Here is a 20,727-nt window from a genome sequence, read left to right as displayed (position 1 = left end):
CAACAAATTCAACTCCGGTTACTGTGTTGGTGTAAGAATCCCTAAGTTAACTAGTTTGCCTCCTGACAAGTTACACATGTTCATCCTTGAGGTCGGAACTTTGCTATTTAATCTATATGAAGACAGTATAACTTATTGGCGATTAATACAGAAATCTGATGATCGAAACTAGTTTCTATCCGTACTTCATATTAATACGAAGAACTAGTCTTTATAAATGAGTCTTAAAATTAGTTATATTGCTTTTACTACATAGTGAAAAATAATTCCTAAAAAGAGGCACCTATATAATAAGGAGTATGATTAGCGCAGCTTTTGACAAATAAACAATGCATTGACATGTTGGGCCAACGAATATGAATTTCTTGAGATATTTTAGGAATCTAAAACTACAGCCCGTTTTATTTGTCAGAATTGTTATCATTCATCCTCACGTCTTCCTCTGATAAAAAGCACTGAGTCTTTAAAGTAGTTTAGGTGAACATGTAACAGCCTTTCATTGAATGTGCACAAATCATCTTCATGGAATACTGCCTCTGATTTCAATAGTACATGCTAAATGATTTTCTAAAATTTTAATTCAATTTATTTCATTTTATTATCTGTTACTCTGATTTCACTTACGGCGTTGTAAATATTTTTGCTATTATGACAGGAAATTGTGGGAAAATATATAAAATATGCAACGTTCCATATGAGATATATTGGAATTTCGTCTTTTTTCTTCTGAAAATCTTTGTACAATACATAGAACGATTTAGAATTTTTAACAAAACAACTGATTAGTGGAACAATTTTGACTTGTATAATAAGAGATTCTTTTAAGGTTTTATTTCAGCGCATAAAGGTGCAACGCAACCATAATTTGTTATCAAAATAGTTTCGAAATTTTATGGATAAGTAAAACTGCCCAACGAACATCTATTGTCTCGAAATTCCGGAAAGTAACGTAATGCCAGAGTAGACCGTGAATCATCCTCTCCTTGTATCTACCATGCCATTATTGAACCTTCTGTTTCAAGTGCAAACCTTTGTTAGACTATATTTGACAATATGAAGTAGACATGCGAAATGTTCATGAAATCATCAAATGGTAAGAAATCAGACAAGCATTAAAACTAATGTTATCTCAATATTCGTACTTAATGACTTACGTTATTACTAGTAGCTAAGGATTTATATCTAACAGCACCGCACCGATACTGGATCTATGGGCAGGAAAAGATATAGCTCATGCTATTTAATATATATTATGTGTAATGTATATAATATGCTGTGCGCTACGGAAATCTATGATAATATTGGAATATTGAACTTATTTCAGCGCATGACCAGTACGAGGGTTATTGCATGGTTACCAATATTAAAATCAACGTTACAAATGTTTGATTTTGTACAACTAACGAATGTTCTGTCTGTCAACTGACAATGTATGTGCTACATGCGTTTGTCTAATATTCGTCTTCCAAGCTATCTCATACGTGTTTCTATTCCATAGTGAAGACGATGTACTCACTTGTGTTAACACGAATTGAGCTGAGTTGAATTTTAGTTTAGAGTCCCTTTCAGCAGCGAGGCTATGTGAGACGTGGACCTACTGATTAACGTGGAATCCGAACCACATGTGCTCCCGCCGAGAATCGATACCGGGTCTCCCGCGCCAAAGGCGCGTATGCTAACCGCTTAGCCAGGGAGCTCTTGTTAACACGAATTTGTAAACGAATTTACTAATATTTTCTTTCTGGAATATAAAGCCTAGAAATACTGCTATTTATTTATTTTTGACTTGTTTGATTTGCGTGTGTATGAAAGCCTCTATTTTTCCACCCTGAACATGCTAATTCGGAACGAAAGATAAGATATTTTTATCTCTAATTGTTCCACCACGTTGTAACTTCAATGTTGCACTAGCATCGTGATACGGCGGGTGAATTACAAGCTGGCCAGCTATTATTCTTGTTCTTAAAATCAGTGTATCTATCACTACGATATTAAGACTGAGTTCAGTGCAATGCTTTTTAAGTGTTTTTTTACGAGTGATAGCTGGCCAAACTGGTAAACTGCCTTAAAAAAAAATGTGTGTGGTGATTTCAATTCATTGCTACCTATTTGTCTGTCCACGTTTGCGAAATAAAGGGAACTGGGGACTTCCAAAATATCTTAAGAAATTGAGCAGCGCGGATCAGTGGATTGCTTTTGTAAGAAACATCTATTTTGTTAGCCATTAACGACTAAAATCTACCAGCATTTACAGTACGGAATACGCGTTCCAAGTTATAATTATGTTAACGGACACATCTACAAATTTAGTACAATGGCATAACATGTAAACACTTAATCAACTCTCATATGCAATTCAATTAAAATAACATTTCTTGGAAGGATAATAAAACAGAATTATAGGGAGTTGGGTAATAACTATTGGGCTGGATTAGTACAAGGTAGGGTGCAACGGTGGAGTCTGGTTCTACGGGTAATAACGCACTGACTAATTCAGGTTTAGGCGTCAGTGCGTTACAAATTTAGTACAATGGCATAACATGTAAACACTTAACCAACTCTCATATGCAATTCAATTAAAATAACATTTCTTGGAAGGATAATAAAACAGAATTATAGGGAGTTGGATAATAACTATTGGGCTGGATTAGTACAAGGTAGGGTGCAACGGTGAAGTTTGGTTCTACGGGTATCAACCTTTTGATTTCTGAAACCAGAATGCGCTACTAATATAATCATAATTTCCTCCACAAAAAGACTCAATAAAACATCTTTGACTAACCTAATGCACTTACTCATAGCAACACGTATTCATTACCTTTTTCTCAAATAAATCGTGTATGTGTCGTTTCCAGCAATACTCCTTTATTCCTTTGGCTTCTAGGCGAATCCCATCATGCTTATCACAAAGAACATCTATTATACACGGGGGTTCAGTCGGTGGTACGTAATCTTGATCCAAGAAGTTCCTTGGAAGCCCTACAAATCAAAATAAATTTTAAGTAAATCGAATGTAATTCATTAATTCAGAATCTGTAAAACGTACTGTTTTACTTTACCAAGATTTGTGTTTATGACTTCCCACTTTCATAGGCATACTTATTTTCTTTTATTAATAAGCATACTTCACTATGTTTTGTCTTTTATGTATAATGTATACAATGTACTATATATAAATCGCACAACTCTTTTGCACATATACATTGTGGATTGTCATTGTATACAGGGTGCGGAAAAAGTTCCGGAAAGGTCCAGTATCTCGCGAAATATGCAGATCAGAATAACATAGAAAAAAGTGTTAAATACTTTCGAAAAAGCTATCCAATGATACCAAATTTAACCTCCAATTCCCGCCCCCTTCGGGAGTACGGGAGCTAACTTTAAAATTTTAAATAGGAACCCTCCATTTCTTATTGCAGGGACAATGATTTGACCCAGAATTGAAAACAGTGTCTTCACGGATGGAGCTTGAATCGACACACACAAAAAAAGAGGTACCAAAACGTTATAAGATTGCAAATTGGCAGTCCCGTACTCTGTGGCTATCCGGGTAGCCCACTGGACTGCAGAGTTTGAGGTCCTGAGTTCGATTCCGGCTTAGAGTAACACTTTTTGTGTGTTTTTGTACCCAAATAATGAATTCAAACATTTTAACTTTAATAAAAATAACGTATTTGTCCATAATTTATTAACTTGCAAGAGAATAAAAATTGAGACAAAAATTTGTTTGTTGTTGCTATAAATGACCCTATGAATTTTAACCCTAACAACCCTATTACTTAGAACCACTTCATAAAGCTAGTTTGCAAAACAATTATCACAATTTCTATTGTATGTAACTTGAATAAAGTACTAATTGAAGTTAAAACGTATGAACTTACTAGCCTATTTACGGAAATAAATGAAAAAAGAAGAAAAAAAAAAAGAAAAAAATGGTGGCCTTGAGCGGGGATCGCTCAGGACAACTGACTCCGCAGTCCAGTAAGCTAATTGTATGACCATAGAGTACCGGATTAATAATTTGCGTTTTCATAACGTTTTGGAACTCCCTTTTTGTGTGTGTCGATTCAAGCGCCATCCGTGAAGGCACAGTTTTCAATTCTGGGTCAAATAACTGTCCCCTTTTCTGGAGAATCCAAATGTGCAACAAGAAATAGGGATTCCCATTTAAAATTTTACAGTTAACCCCCGTTCTCCCAGAAAGGGGTGAGGATAGGAGATTGCATTTGGAATCATTGGATAGCTTTTTCAATATTATTTAATAGGCCTACGTGTTTTTGTTTTTCTGATCTGTATATTTCGCGAGATATTGAACCGTTCTGGAACTTTTTCCGCACCCTGTATATTTTAATTTTGTAACTATGTTTGTTTCTAATATCTTCTTAGAAAAATTTATTAAGACACATTTTAGTGAATTAGTTAAACCATCTACAATAATTTGATGTTGAAAAGATTTATTTTCTTACTTATTCACATCATATTAAACATCTTCTATTAAGGTATATATGCTGGAAAGAAAAGCAATTTACCTCAGTTTGCCAGCAACAATCGACTATGAAGTTCACTATCTAAAATCACGTAACAATACCAAATCCTTAAAATAGTATAGTCTACATACAAAACCAACTTTTTTCTTCGAAGGTTAAGATTAAAGGTAACTTTACTCAAGGTAAGAATATTGTAAGGATCCCCATATCACAACAAAAACACATGTATGACGACATATGCCATTACCTACAAGAAGCAGATGATACACAAAGACATGAAGGAAACCGAAAGAAGACGGATCACACAAAAGGATCCGAAGGAGGACGAGCCACCCGAGGAGAACACACAAAACAGGGACATCGCATCAGTCGAACAACTGATCTCAACCTATCCTACACCCTGGAAGCTGCTATGAGCTGAGGTTTCCTAGAACCAAATCCTTGAGAACCCTGGAGGTTGCTATAAAGCTAAGGGGTTACTTGTACAAAACATTATAACCTGCAAACATTGGCCATTATAAAGAAACTTTGTTATTAGAACTTTTGCAGACACAAAAGAATTAATTTCATAATAAAATTGGTGAAGGAATATATCTCGGTCGACCATTGACTCTACCCGTAAATATTACAATATGCTAGTCCTTGCACCTTATAGTGATGATAAAAAGTAAAACTAATAGGAGGCAACACTTAGAACCATTGCCCATCTGCTTCGAAACGCTAATGCCCACTTAACAGTTTAATTACGGATAAGGAAAGTTTATTTAGTTTATAATTCTACTACAGTTTGATACCAGAATTAAAACTTTCAAAAATGAATTAGTACGTAACTTGTTTACATGATGTATAACTGTTACATCCTACAAAGTTCTACGTCATTTAAATACTAAGTAGAGTACCCTCAACTCTTGAGAATTTGGTTCCAAATGGTTTTAGATATGAAGCTTATAATGGATATTATTTTATAATCGATTCCAATAGAATTGAAACCAATGCATTGATCGATAACTTGGTGCACTTCTTTCCAACTCTAATGGAAGATGATGTTCGATATAATGTGAATAAGACATCCTTTTCCAACTTCAATCAGTATGAACATGGGGTTAGCGTCGACCTTAACACATTAATGTTTCATAAAATTGTGCAGGCATGTAAGAGTTCACTAATTAATTAACTGCATTTCACACCTGACACTAACGTAACTTTGTACTAGTTAGCAAATAAGATTACGTTTTCATGACCGGAAATTTCAGTGTACTCTAGATAAGAAAGCTGCACTACAGATACATCATTTTCGAATTATCCACTAACAGGCACGTGCACATCAGTAGTTAGGTAAAATTATTTGATTAACATTATATCACTTGCAAACAAAACACAGCCTTTATTTATTTATTTTTTTTTAAAAAAAGAAAAGAAACCATCTAAATGTTATGTAAAAGAACCAACTAAGTCACAAATAATTCTGATTTTCCCGAAATTTTAAAATAATTTCTATTCGTTCTACGACCTCTAAAAAATAAATAAAAAATAATATGTATGTAAATCACGAAAGAATACACTTACATGATTTACTCTCGTCATATATAAACTGGAAATCGAAATAAAATATTTCTTCCACTTACCTGGTTTTTATGTTTATTCAACTGAAACTCAAAGATCTTACACGAATAACGTCACTTTCCTTTTTCAAAATTATAAAAAGCCCAAACAATGCATTCTAGAACTCTGGTTTAGAGTTTACGTTTGGTTCACACCCAGGCTAAAGGAACGTCACCATACACAATTAGGTGGGATCCGAACAATATAACATCTCACTGGAAACTGAATCCGAGCCTCCAGCGACAAAGGCACTTATTCTAATCATGTAACCATGATGATGGAGCTTATTTTCTTTCTTTAAACGAAATAACTTTTCCATTTGAAATATGAAGTTCAAAATTTCTAGCGTTTAGCAGGTTCCAGAAAGCTATGCTCTATAAATTTATTAAATCTTAAAACATTTTGGAAGAAAATAAAAATACTTAAGTGATTCAAATAAAACTGGAATGACCTAATACGAGAAATCACTACATTTCATTCTTTCAAGTACTGGTATGTTGCTAAACTGGCGACTTAAAGTTGTACTTTCTGATTAACGAGCTGACACATTCTAGTCTTCGACAAGGAAGACCTGAGTTCACGTTAAGCCCAAAACTAGACACACACAATAGAACAGAACGAAAACTTAAATAAAAGCCAGCCTCCTTACCTGAAAACGAGAAGTTCAAGAGATCCCTTCTATCTGCTAAAATTGCGTTCCCATATATAAGGTCACAGCATGAGAGCAATAAGTGATAAGAATTTACCAAATCATCACTAATGGCTGGGAAAGCAGATTTCGCACAGACGAATAAAGTCCAACAAAAATCGAAGACCTCAGATGGTGTACATGGAGCACGTCTGAAATAAAATGTTTTATCTAGATTAGAATAACTGCATTAAATTCACCACAGAGCTTTTCTAGCAAAATCACACGAGTAATGTATCAAAAATCAATCTTACATCTATTAAAATTACTAGCAATTTTTGATAATATGGAAATACCTGATATTTTGATATTAATTTTACAGAAACCACTGGTCACTCCATTTCCATGAATCTAGTGCTCAGTGACAACCTGTAGCATTCGATGTATGTGCGCGTGTGTTGAATGGTAACTTTCGTAAACACTTTACACTTTTGATATGAAACATGACGTGCATTTTCCTTTGAGACTTTATTAGTAATCATCGATATTACTTGGGGCTATATAATGTAAGGAATAAAGGGATAAATTCAACCTTTAGGTGGCATTAAATTTACCGCTGATAATGTAAGATAGTTCATTTCTACTAGGTAACACTACAATCACAGATATGTGTGAATTCTAAACACATCAAAATAATGCTGATTCGAAAACCACAAATGTAAGAAAAACAAAGAGCATAAGGAATATCTAAATGCAATATTCTGTTTACAATTACGGTAAGGAACTATTCATTAACCCAGTTGTTCCCATTTAGTGTATCGCCCAGTTTCACAGGATGTGTCGCGAAATTTTAAAAGTTAAATATGATGAAGCTTTTAATAATAAGTGAAAATCGATTTGAAATAGACTACCAATTAATGCCTCTAATAGCAACAACAGAATTCAATATTACACAAGTCACTATTTTATACAAACTTATCGTCTTGTACTGTTATACTTTATATTATTATTAACAATAAAACATTAAATATGTTGGGATATCGGTGTTCAGTAAAATATCATTAAATATATATATATATATATATATATATATATATATATATATATATATATATATATATATATATATATATATATAAAAAGATACGGAACTACTGCATTAACATAATACTACTTAATGAATTTGAAACAATACCAACATTTACGATCATATGCGAGTTTTCTCACTGTTCTGGAAGTACTTTTAGATCATATCACATTGATTTTTTTAAAAAACAATATGAAATGTACGTTGCGAAACATTACACAAAATAGCTTAGTTATTAAGAGAAAATTCTCAGATTTACAATACCTGTTTTTCCTTGATCTTGGCTGTCTGGGAGGATCATCAGCAGGATTTCTAAACATATCTTTGAAGATTGGCTGGAATTTCTTGAAAATCACCATCGACACTGAAAAATTCCTTTCTAAACTGTCAACCCTGGTTCTCAGCTCAGAAGAAACATTCGCCATGTCTAGCCACTTTTTCACTTTATTGAAGAAATGAATCAAACTGGAAATGAAATTTTAAATAATAATTATCTTATATGGGATCTGTACACATGTAAAATTCTAATTTCACTGGAATTGTCTAGCATTGAAAAGTAATGAGATAGAAGGGTTTGTAAGGGAAGTAATTTTTCTCACGACTATCAACAATTATTTTTATCTTGTGTTCCCAACAGTAGCTTATATTAAAGTGAGTATAACTAATATACAGTGAAACTCATATTGGCCACCATCAGTTCCATTGAAAAATGGACAACTTAAGAGAATTATGTACAATCATATCCAAAATTATTGTCGCAGGTCTATAAATATGTTGTTGTAGGAATATAACTTGATAACGAATTCGCCTGGTATTTCTTATAATGTTAGTATGTATATAATCGGCAAAGACATGTATGTGGCAAATTTCATGTCAAAAGAGCAGTAGATAAGAACAATAAAACGAAAATAAAATGTTCTTGTTCATTTTGCAACATTTTGTTTTACTCATTCTAATTTTCGTATTTATAATTCTTTTCCTACGGAATTTACCACAAATATACATTTCCCGATTATATACATAGTATCAGTAAATGTATCACATAATATATATTTACTTACCTTAGTTTACATGATCGAAGTAATCTTGTCAAACTCACACGATTGCCTTCTATTTGTGCGTCTGTTGCCCCCACAGTTGGTACGGTTGTGTTCCGACATGCAACGTACAAAGCGCATGCGATCCAATGGAGCGGATCACCCTGTAAATAATAAAAATCATTTCACATTTGGGTGGTAGTAACTGAAACACAGAACTTGTAGCACCGTATTTATCTTGTACTTGGAATGTTCTAAGTTTTGCTACTGCAATAGGTAATACCGATATTTTTGTTTTTTCATTTTTGATAACTGGAAGCTATCAGGTACACTCATTCTTTGAATTTTGTTGATCCTTCTAGTGGTTGCTCATACTCAAAATGTTGAAAATTTGTGATCCCATTTGAAGTGGAATTTGATGTTTGTCCATAGGTCTGAGCAGTGTTTCTCAAAGTGTGGGTCGCGGGCCGTTCGTTTGGTGGGTCGCGATAAGAGTTTCCTTTTAATTGTGAAAATTTTATTTTGAAGCAGAAGCAGATGTAAAGTAAGTAAAGTTCAGGAAATGAAATTGAAAGCGTTAATTAATGAGGTGAAGAGTAAGTGGTTACTCAGACCCCTGTTGTAGTCAGTACAGATGCTGGGTTAGGATGGAAAGAAAATGAGTGAGTCAAAATCTGTTACGGGGTAGGGCACTGTGTTGAGAATTGTATTAGCTCTGTGTTACCTATATATGGAAAAATTAGAAATATGATTTACAAAACTTAATTGGTTTGAAATACCACCATTACGTAAAATGACAATGTGTATTTCAATAAAAGTAGGTGGGCCACAAAGTACTGTTTAATATTTAATGTAGGTCGCGGTAATAAGAAGTTTGAGAACCACTGGGTCTGAGAATTTGATATTGCATTTTGCTTGGTATTTCTGGAAGCGGAAATTTGGTGCTGATGGTTCCCTTGGTGAACGTTACCTCCTTTTGTTTACGTCATGCTGGATTTTTTTTTCTTTGAAGTGCCACATGTTTTCATTTAGGTTTGGGTAAACTTAGACTTGTTTCTGTGTATTTATGATTCGCGATGCTGTTGGCTCGGGAAGGTTCTAGATTAAGCCTTCCATATAGGTTAGTAGTTACGTTGTTTCCTTTCTGTACCAAAGTTTAATAAGTTAATTCACACGGTATTCCCAAGCGAGCGTTGGCGAGTGAAGGCGGGTTAGAGCCCAGCAGGGCATGTTGTTATATGTGTCTTATTACAGCTCAGGATTTTATTCTCAAATTGGTCAAGTTGTTCACAACATCTGCTGAGGAACCTGAACATCCAGGTTATGGGAATAATGCACCTATATTTTTAGGTGTATCACTTACATTTCCATGATCGGTGTGTTCTGGTTGCTTGGGAGGTGTTGAGTGATTTGGTCATTGCTGGGCTGTATCGATTCGTTCTTGGGAAATGTAATTGCGGGAACCGGTTAAGATGAATCGGTTCTTGTCACTGCCTTGACGTTTATTTGGACTAGTTTTTATTGTGTATGTCAGGACCAAGGATGTTATAAAACAGAGGATCTGCCCATTCAACAAAATCGTGAAGCCATACGTCACAGCTTCGCCACACCCACTCTACCCACTACGCGCCACTAAGATCGCGATGTTTCGAGCCAAAAATCATGGCGGAAACGAGACTAGCCAATCAAACGTACCGAATCAGACGATTTTTTTTTTTTTTTTTGCTTCATTGAGTTTATATGTTGAAGATACGTACGGGCAGATCCTATATTTTATAACATCTTTTGCCAAGACTGTATTTACACGCAAATCGTAAAAGAATTCTAACCTTTCAACAATTACTTCTGGTGGCTCCGTCGAACTTCCATCTACGCTAAGTGGGGTTTTGTCAGGTTGCCCAGCGTAGATCTTTTGAACAGAAACAATATAATTTTCAACAGTTATTTCGAAATGTGCTTAAACTTGACCGATAACAGTTTAGAATGGGGTGCCAAAACTGGCAATAAGATATTTGAGTAAAGTGTGATGAAAAATGTTTTAACTAATTTAGCGCCAGATTACTGACCTTGAAATTTATAGTGACTTGAGTGGGAGAAGGAAGCTCACTCGCTAACGCTCGCTCAACAATACTGTGTGAATTAAATATTGGTAACCTAACCTATCTTACCGTATGCAACCCTAAAACGACCGAATCTAAGACTATCGCAAAAATGTAGGCGAAAAAGTTCGCCCCCATCGCTAAACAAAGGCCACTTGATCTCCACTTAGAAACTATTTCCTGAATTTATGACTCATTCTACTACAAAACATGACCAATATAAAGGTTGGGAAAAATCCACACATTCATTAAATTATAATGCCCTTTCCTATGTTTGATTTTATATTTACAGGAACCTTCAAAAATCAAAGTAGTCATATATAGACAATCAATTGAATCACGGAAAGTCAAAAATTGACTGGCACCAAATTAGATCACTTCTGCAAAGCCAGAAATGTCCAGGCCCTGGAAAGTAAATTTTAACTAAACCGGAAGTGGTGAAGAATGGTGTCAATTGATTTCTTTAGTTAACCTGAATAGACTGATGTGCATATTGAACACGCATCAGTTGAAATCTCTAAACTCCCGAAAGTAAACTGACTTTAAACCTGAAGTTTCACTTCGGAAGTGGTCAAGATTGGTGTCAATCGATTTATTTCGTTGTCTTGAATTGACTGATTGCCATATTGTTTATATAGGACTAATAGAAATGTCTGGGCTCTGGAAAGTAATGTTGATTTTGAGTTCAACATCCCTTTCACCATCTAGGCTATGAGACGGGGCCTACTGATTAACGTGGAATCCGATCCACATGAGCTCACGCCGGGAATCGAACCCGGGTCTCCTACGCAAAAGTCGCGTACACTAACCGCTTAGACACGAAGGAGCTTCCTTGGAAAGTAAATTATTACCACTACCCTTACTCAACAAGCCTGTTTTAAAGTAGCAGTTTCTGACAATTTGTTTCACAAATAATTTGCTCAGAGGACATGAAGGTTGTCAGAGCCTTACTAAAATATACAACTTGATTCACTGTCAATTTCACAATCTGACAATCTACAATAGTTGTCAAGAGATGACCAAAATCTCCAGCCATACTTAATATTAAGATAGTGAAATATGACAGATACCTGGTGTTCCGGGTGCAATCCCCTTGGCAATACTACGACTCACAAGAAAATCTGAGCAGAGCTTTGTATCATAGGTTAAGACAGCTTAAGCTCCAGTCCAAGTACACAGTAAGTTCAATGACTGTCACCATTCACATGACAGTCATTCAAACTGTATATAACTATTTGACTGATCGAAGGCTTAAGGGAAGTCTTTTAAGCTAATTAATATGTATTATACTATGTAGTTACGCAATCAAGACATTTTAAGAATCAATTTCCTATGTCCTCGATGCCATAAACTTTAATAAATCTCCAATTAGTTAATCGTCGTAGAAACATCTATACTACTACTGTTCAGAAAACAAGATTAGTAATATATCTGAGAAAATTTAATCTAAGATTAATCATCTGTAAAAACTTAAAAAAGGTCCGGTACCTGTAATTGTTAGTAAACATCCCAGCTCAATTTCCTTCCCTTTCTGCTAACATTTGGACGTTCAAATAATAGAAGGGTCATGAAATAATCAAACTAATATCATTACCTACATTAAACTACAATACCAAAACTTCGAAACACTTTTTTTACGTCCTGCAAAACCTCGAATACGGATGTTGTCTTTTTAGAAGTTGGGTCACTTATAAATACATCATTTCTCATCTATACAATTACTGATTACTCTCTATTCCATCGAAAACTTAGATTACAAGTTTTTTTTCGTAAAGATACACATTCTTCAAAATCAATACCACTTTTTATTTATAATCACACTCAAGAAACCTCAAGCTAAAAATTTATTCGATTCGTCAGCTACGCCACGTACATTTACTTTTTAAATCCCTCGTACTCAAATACACGAATATGCAACTCATATATAAAAAAAGAAATGATCTTGCTACTCATATTACTCTTCATACTTCGTAGTAGCACTTGCACATTATTGTATTACTGTACTAAACTAATCAATGAACACTCAGCCGTAATTCGGCCATCAAAGCGTTTAGTATTCCTATAATGCTTACCTCTAGAACGTAGTTTTGGCGAATTGTTTCGTAGCTTTCCCAAGCCTGATCTGCCGCATCTTTATCCATATTTAGGTCAAGACATAAGTCTTGATGTCTTTTAAAAACATCTTGATTTGCTTCGTCTAATAAACCCATGATTTTACAATAAATAAACACGATAAAACTCACCAACCTCTTCCCCCAACCTTTGGTGCGACTCACTACCTACGATTTGGCGGGAAATATAGCCGCAGCACAGAACTTCCTTCGGTCGAGCGCAATAGTCCTACGTGTCATTATGGTCTTTTTTCTTTCCTCCAAACTCTTATTTGAAGTGGTCATTTATAACTATTAAAATTTCCTGCATGTGTATGCATAAATCTAAATATTTGCAAGAGTTTTAAAGGAAAGCAGTATAATTAAATATCATAATGAACTTATCATTGCGGACTAATATTAGTCCTGCCGCGCAGGAAAGGGCGGGAAATAGAGGAATGCCGTAATAGATTTCGAAACCATTCATTCACAATTTATATAATGCTTATTTATGATATGTAAATATTTAGTTCTACAATTAATGGCCATCATAATTTCTGATTAATTAGATCTTACTATTGGATCTGTATTTATAACAACGGATGTTTTGTTCTTTTTGTAATTGTTAGTCTGCTTGAAAAAAAAAGTAACACGGAAGAAATCCAATTGTATGTAGAGGGCAGAAGTGTACAAGTTTATTTTCAGCTGTTTATGAACAAAACACTTTCTACAAGCGTTGTTAACGCAGCCAAAGTGGGATGTGGGATCATAATACTGCGAATGTAATATATATTTAATAATTAATTTGTGTGAGTGGTATTCATGTATTACACTTTGTCTAAGAAAACAAAGTCCGTAAAACTGTATTCTTCTTGACTGGTGACAATATTTCTAACTTCGTAATATTTCTATAAAGTTTTTTTTTGACCGGTATACTTATATGTAAAAGAAAGATGTATCACTTTGATTTACCTCAGGCACTGACACGAAATTATGCACTTTTTTGTGAAACTGTGAGATATTTTACGAGAGGCAATGTTATTTTCTCCAAAAACGAAATTCGAGAAGCTCGATTCCTGAAGAAGTTTCTGACTGGTTCTAAGAAAAGCAGGTAAATATTGAGAATATAGTATTTAGTATAGTTGAACAAAGGTAATAATCGAACACAATTATAGTTTACGAGGGACACGACTCACTACTGTTTAAAAATAAGGGTGCTCAAGTTTTGGCCCACCGTGTTTTGGAAAATTACAAGTGAAATTCAATTATAAGGAACAAATTTACAGGCAACAGAATTAAATACAAAGTAACAGCTGTTTTCGAGGTTAACAAGTGTAGGGTTACTAGAGTAAAATCATTACAAGTACTTTACGATGGACAAAATAAGTGAGTGTATGAAAGGTGACTGTATTAAATATCATTTTCCACCGACGGTGTACTTCTGTACAGTGTACAGAATGATGCTAGTGTAGTTTGGTGTACCACATTTTGGAAGATTCACAGGTAAAATTGAATACTTGTATGAAAAAAAAAAAAAAATATAGCGAACATATTTCTGCTGGTGACAGAATTTGGGTTAAGTTTAGAGTTACCCCTCCGCTTTTTATAAAAATCAGGAAAATTTACAGGAGAAATGATGTAAAAATGACAATTTGAAGTTTTTATTTGATGTTTAGGAATGTAAGTTCGGCAGGGGAGTTATGTTTAATGCGAGAAAAGATATGTAGAAGTTAGTACTATTTGCCGGATGCGGAAGAATTCGCGGAAGGTTTTCGCAGCATGGTAGTTGTAAAATATGGCGAACAGGTGTAACGGATGCGCAAAAATAATGAAGAAAACCTTTTAAATTTTTGTGAACCCACGGAGTACTTAAGTAAAGTGAAATGTAACAATTATTAATACTTTAATCATTGTTTTTTGTATGTTGCAATGTCCTAGGGCACCTTCAGACTGGAGGGGCAACTCGAAAGCCCAGAATTTCACACAAAGTAATACAGTTGTACTTCTTTTCGTTATCCTCGCTTACGCGTATACCCACCATCGCTGCCGTGCCTGCTTGGGGCGCAACCCCGCGCGGGCCCACCAGCTTGTCGTCTTCTGACTCCGTTAGTTAGCATTCGTGCTTTTTAGCGGCCATCTGGCAAAGTTTGGTTATGTTTTTGCACTGTAGTTTTCATGCCATAAATCCGGAAGCTATATTTTTAAGAAATCGAGGAATAATTGTAATGTTTCAACAATTTCTTCTGGTGGCCCTCTTGAATTGTATCTATGCCAAATGGAATAACTTTATGTCGCTCAGCGCAGATTTTTTAGGAGACAATAAGAAGGAATGAGTGAAAGAATTATAATTTTTCAGCAATTATTTCGAGTAGTGCGCTGTAGCCTACTTTATGTTTACGGCTACAGCATTACTACAGTGAAACCGCAACGAGGGCATTACTGCTCGGTACGTGACGTTTGGGCGCGGACATTTGGGCCCCGCCGTTTGGGCACTGGACGTTTGGGCGCGAAGCCATTTGGGCGCCAGACGTTTGGGCGCGAGTTAAATTAAAAAGTCATTATGTTAGGCGCTGAGTACTAAGTTCCAATCAAGATATCACAAGGTGTCTACTGTAGTGGAAGTCCTTGAATTATACTGGATTTTGTTTTACATACTAGAAATACTGGGATTTCAAAATTCTAAAAACCAAATTAACAATTAAATTTTGTAAATTTAAGTTTCAACCAAAGTTAAGTGTGCTTTTTATTTGATAACTTTTCAAGCCAAAGGTAAGTAGACCAGACTAGATATGATTGACTGCATTACATACATAGTGAGAATATTCCATTAAAAAATTTAAACAGGCCTTCTACTGTGGTTATGCAATAAGTGTGAATGTCAAACACATTTCTAGTGACTAAATGACCAATATATGTACACTTAACAATATTTTTCACTTTGAAATCGTTCTTTTTTCCCTTTCTCCACTTTCTTTAATGCAGATTAAATGCTTACAATGGGACGAAAAAAAGTGTGTTAAGTTTTGATTTTTATATTGGAATGTTAATATAAAAAAGTGATACCAGAAATACGGCATACTGCAGTTCCTAAACTCAATGTCTTAGACACCCTGTATTAACATCTTTCCCTCAACTCGATTAGGATTTAGGATTTTTAGATTTCTGGGTTCTCGGCATTTAAGGCCATTTAACCCGTCACGTTTGAGGGAGCACACTATCCGGGGAAAGGGAAGGAAGGAAGCGGCCTGGACCTGTAAATTAGATACCACCCCGGCATTATTAACAGTCGTCTGATTCCTTCATTTTCTAGCTTTCTTATATAATACAAAAATTAAATCATTAGATCAGAAGTACAAGAATAGTGAACAAGCGAAAAATCAGTCCATGACGAGGTTAGGCAACAAATACCACAAACGAATTAAACTATTTAATTTAGAAAATATATAGATAAATGAGGTGAGATAAAAACAGAAGTATAGGAAATGTATATATCTTGATTCGCGCTTAGTTTTCAGTGCCTAGCTTACTTTATATGTCGTAAATTGTGATTTTTACTATGTACCTCGCGCCCAAACGTCTGGCGCCTAAACGGCTTTGCGCCCAAACGTCCGGCGCCCAAACGGCAGCGCCGAAACGTCCGCGCCCAAATGGTGGCGCCCAAACGTCCTGTCCCGTTACTGCTGTATTGTCGGACCTCACGAAAAATCGAAAAAAAGAAATCCAAAATGTAGTATATTAGGTAAGAAATGTACTAAATTAAGTTAGGTTAGACCTTCAAACCAGAGGCGTGTAAACTTCCAGGAAGTCGAAAAAATGGGGTATTATTTAGTTTGTCCCTCAAATCACTTGGTAGTTACTCTGACTCAGGTATTGGCTCCGAAGTTGTCGTTGGGAGTGTGTACTTGCATTCGTCTGTGCGGATTCACTTTAGAGCTATAGTGTGCGTACGCGATAAGAACTATGGGTTAAGTTCCAAAGTTTATCGTCCATTTCTAGCAAAATCTGGAAAATTTACCGGGAAGAAATGAATAATTTGCTTGTTTGTGTGCTTGGTAATATATAGGGAGAGCGAAAGTTGTGTTTATTTTCTTATATAAACTGTCCTAAACATGGAACTATTTGCTCAGAGTAGGGAACTACTTGGCGCAAGGTTACTTCATGGCAGGATTATGGGAATGTATTGAGTAGGAATGTAAACATGGCTGGTGATAATCAGGAAAATTTATTAAAAGTAAGTAAAAGTCAAGGCTTAATAAATCTAAAAATAAATAGTAGAAAGTATAATAAGCAAATAACAGTAAAGAAACGTGAAGAAAGCAATGCTTTTCAATGTAATGGTAAGTAACATAACCAACATGGCGGCAAGATTCTAGAACACATGTTCCCCTAGCTGTAATAAAGATACAAAATAACGTGCCCTGAGGGTTCTAACCCACCTTCACTCGATGGTGCTCGCTCAGCAATACTATGCGAATTAAATATTAACATTTGGTACAGATAAGGACCAATTATTACGTTTTTAGCCAAAAACTAGGAACGATGAAAACGACGAACTTCGGAATATATGCCAGAATAATTGTGCAAAAGATACTAACTAACTTGTGCTAGATGGCCATTAAAAAGCACGAGAGCTCTCTAACCGAGTTAGTGCAGGAGTATAGCAGGAGGAGCCGAGCGTTAGCGAGGGGGTGCATCCATAGGGAGCAGACGTATCAACGACAGTGGGCATGCACTTAAACTAGGATGGCGCAAAATATAGTGGTATATGACATAACGTACCAGTTTATTTTTGGGGCACTAGTAGAAAGAGCTGTTGAAGTAATAATTATTTCACTAATTTCCTTATTGTCCCCTAAAAGGTTTCTGCTGAGCGACATGAAAATACCGTACTTGGCGTATAACCGGTAACATGCTAATTTCCACCGACGAAGTATTTCTACACGATGTGGAAAACATGTATTTTATTTTATTTTATTTTTAATTTGACGGACTATTCTTAATCTGCACCTACGATTCACTGCACCAATTACAACTGATTTGTTTACGTGAAGAAGTGCGTTAACAAATCAGAATATTGGAGCAATACATAATCCAGTATGATGGAGATTGAGAGTAGCAGTCTAATTATAGGCTCAGAGTATGTGCCGTATCTCTTTGTCAAATTTAACTCTTATACTACCGGTATCTTGAATAATAGTTTTATTCAATAAACGATGTTGCTTTCCGTGTAGCACGTTACTTGCATGAGGGCATAAGCATTATGGCTGTAAGTACAGCGTATTCTTGGCAGACCCATCCTGATAGGACGAGTTAGGCCATTTAAAATTACGATGTAACTTTTGTAACATCTAAATTATTACTCAACAAGAGCTAGTATCTTTGCAAAATCACGGCTTGTTTCCTTGTTTGAGACATAAGTTTGTGCGAGGGAGGGGATTTATTATTTAGAGCACAGGGGCTCCCAATATATAAATACGGGCCTGGGACAAGTAGCCTAGGCCCAAGTCCCTAGGAACAGGCGCGTTAGCGATGGTGAATGAGTTTAAAGGGAGATAAGTGCGAAAGATACCAACCTGTGCTAGTGGTGACTACATGCTAGTTTTGCATGTAGTCCGGTTCAGGAGAGGGCGAAGCTAGAAGCTCTGTACGGAGATGCAGCCATACAAGCAGGTGCATAAATGACGATAAATACTAAAGACGCGCAGTAACATGTGCTAGGTGGTCATGGAAGCAAGCTTTGCATTACAGTTGTATATTATTGAGCTTCACCGCAAGTCAATGATAAAAAAAGAATATGAACCACTATTCGGAAGAGTTACGAGGGAAATGTATAACATCAGTGTAAAGAAGCTTTACTCCCTGTTCAGCGTAAGCTCTAAACTCCGATTAACCAAATATTTGTATCCTTCCGCTTGTCACAAATACGATTGGCTAGTCATGTGTCACCCCCACTTTCCACGGGAAGGAGCAAATTATACACGTGCATTTTCACAATACTGTCTCGTGTTGTCCAGATACTTAGGGCAGCAGCAGAAAAGAAAGAAAAAACTCGAACAATTTAGAAAAATGATATAAATTTAGCTGGTAAGCAATTGTTTCTTACTGAGTAAAGATTTCCCTTGTTCGTGTTTCACCACAACACCCGCGGAACCGGGATTCATTTGGTCCATCTTTCAGACTTACAAGCAGAACACGCCTCCGTAGTTGAATTGGCGTCATAATTACTGCGTATGCTTAGTGTTTATTTTTATTGTTTCATTAACGACACTCGATTGCAGTATTATTAGATAATCCGTATTATATGGTAGTCATTTGTAGCAGTTTCATGTGGAGCTTCATAGTAAAAGTAATAATCAAATCATATGTACTATTTTGCGGAGGAGTACAAGTGTCGGTAGGCCAACAGCAAATCAGCGAGTTTTAGTTTAACGTAGCTTTGTTTATCGCAGTTTAGAGCTTAGGTCGAACAGGGCTTAGTCTTGCTGCCTTTTTCAAGTACTGGAGCTCGTATTCTTCACTGTTATCTTCAATAGAGAATGAAGCATTAACTGGTAAAGGTACAAGTATGCATTTCCCTTTCCCTCACAAGTAGTTTCATTTTTTGAACCTGTTAGATGAAAAAACAACATAACTGCACCTTCAAAATTGAAAGGAAATGTCCCAAAATCAGTTGATTCTTCACATAATATGACTGTTTTGTAACCAATTCCCCCATCATGCAGCGGACCCTCATCGTCGGGAAAGGAGTGCAACTAAGAAGGCAGTTTCATTCATCATTCATGTGATCATTCACTCTTCATCATCTGCATATTTCCTCGCTTGTCTTCTTAGTTACGAGTACCATTGCAGAACTAGCGAGGATTGGTTATCTAGATTGAGAATGAACATTGGACGTCTGACAAAAGTGGATGTGAAACATTCCGTTCTTGCTTATGCGTAGGCAGGGTTGAAAAAATCACGATTTAAAAAAATGTTTTTTTTATTTAAATCGATTTTTTATTTAAATCACTAGTACCTGATTTTTAAAAAATAATAATAATAAAATTTAAATATTCATTTTTGTTGTTCTCTTTGATAAGTTAAGTTTCCCGTTTTCTTTTAGTTAGACTAAATAGCAAAATTGAGGGTTTCCCGATATTTATGGTGTGTTTTCTGAAAGGTGTTTCTCTACGTGACAATCAGTGTGGAGCAGTATATCATTGTTCTCCCAGTTTGTAAGAGTGGGTGGTCACCTTGATCTCGGGAGTTCAACTCTCAGTGACTGGACGAAAGAAAGACAACGTATGGTTTTCTTTTATCCGAATTCCAAATGCAAGCGAGAAAGGATTTCATGCGAAATGCGAGGTCTTGTGTTTCGGCTGAAGAAACATTTAGAAGTGTGCAAAGCAAAAGAACCAATGGAAGATTCTGGGGGTGACGAGACTGTTATTAAAAGTTGGCCAACTTTGTTTAATATATGTGAAGAACATCGATCGAAAATAGACAAAACGATACAGCAGAAAGTAATAAAATGTAAATATTAAAAGAAATGTAGACCAAATGGAACAATATCTGGCGCTGTGGGAATATGGAAGTGTCTTCATGAAGAGTTAAAAGACGCACTCAAGACGATGAAATGGTAAATAAATATGAAAACAGGTATGAAGGAGCATTCATGTCTCCCTATTTCTAAGCCCATCTTCTCGATCCGAAGCAGC

The 20,727-nt window shown here is 35.6% G+C and overlaps 2 protein-coding genes across 2 annotated transcripts in view; one reads left to right on the top strand and one right to left on the bottom strand.

Annotated features, from left to right (window-relative positions):
- The window catches only part of LOC145687391 (retinoblastoma-like protein 1), a 39,729-nt gene extending 26,330 nt beyond the window's left edge, over positions 1-13,399 (bottom strand). Inside the window, exons 1-5 of the mRNA XM_081760849.1 lie at positions 13,013-13,399; positions 8,866-9,005; positions 8,069-8,269; positions 6,739-6,929; positions 2,819-2,979 (exon numbers count right to left, since the gene is read on the bottom strand). Of these exons, the coding sequence (XP_081616975.1) occupies positions 2,819-2,979; positions 6,739-6,929; positions 8,069-8,269; positions 8,866-9,005; positions 13,013-13,150 (831 nt within the window). The 5' untranslated portion in view covers positions 13,151-13,399. The remainder of the gene's footprint in view (positions 1-2,818; positions 2,980-6,738; positions 6,930-8,068; positions 8,270-8,865; positions 9,006-13,012) is intronic.
- A 293-nt stretch (positions 13,400-13,692) lies between these two features.
- LOC145687394 (putative ribosome-binding factor A, mitochondrial) overlaps positions 13,693-20,727 on the top strand; it is a 44,174-nt gene continuing 37,139 nt past the window's right edge. The window contains exon 1 of the mRNA XM_081760853.1: positions 13,693-14,141. Coding sequence (XP_081616979.1) covers positions 13,984-14,141 — 158 coding nt within the window. The 5' untranslated portion in view covers positions 13,693-13,983. The remainder of the gene's footprint in view (positions 14,142-20,727) is intronic.

Source organism: Thermobia domestica, chromosome 1 (assembly GCF_964235325.1).
Source record: "Thermobia domestica chromosome 1, izTheDome1.hap1.1, whole genome shotgun sequence".
Taxonomy (NCBI): Eukaryota; Metazoa; Arthropoda; class Insecta; order Zygentoma; family Lepismatidae; genus Thermobia; species Thermobia domestica.
Note: the sequence above shows the minus strand (reverse complement) of the source record. Positions and strands in the feature narration are given on the sequence as shown.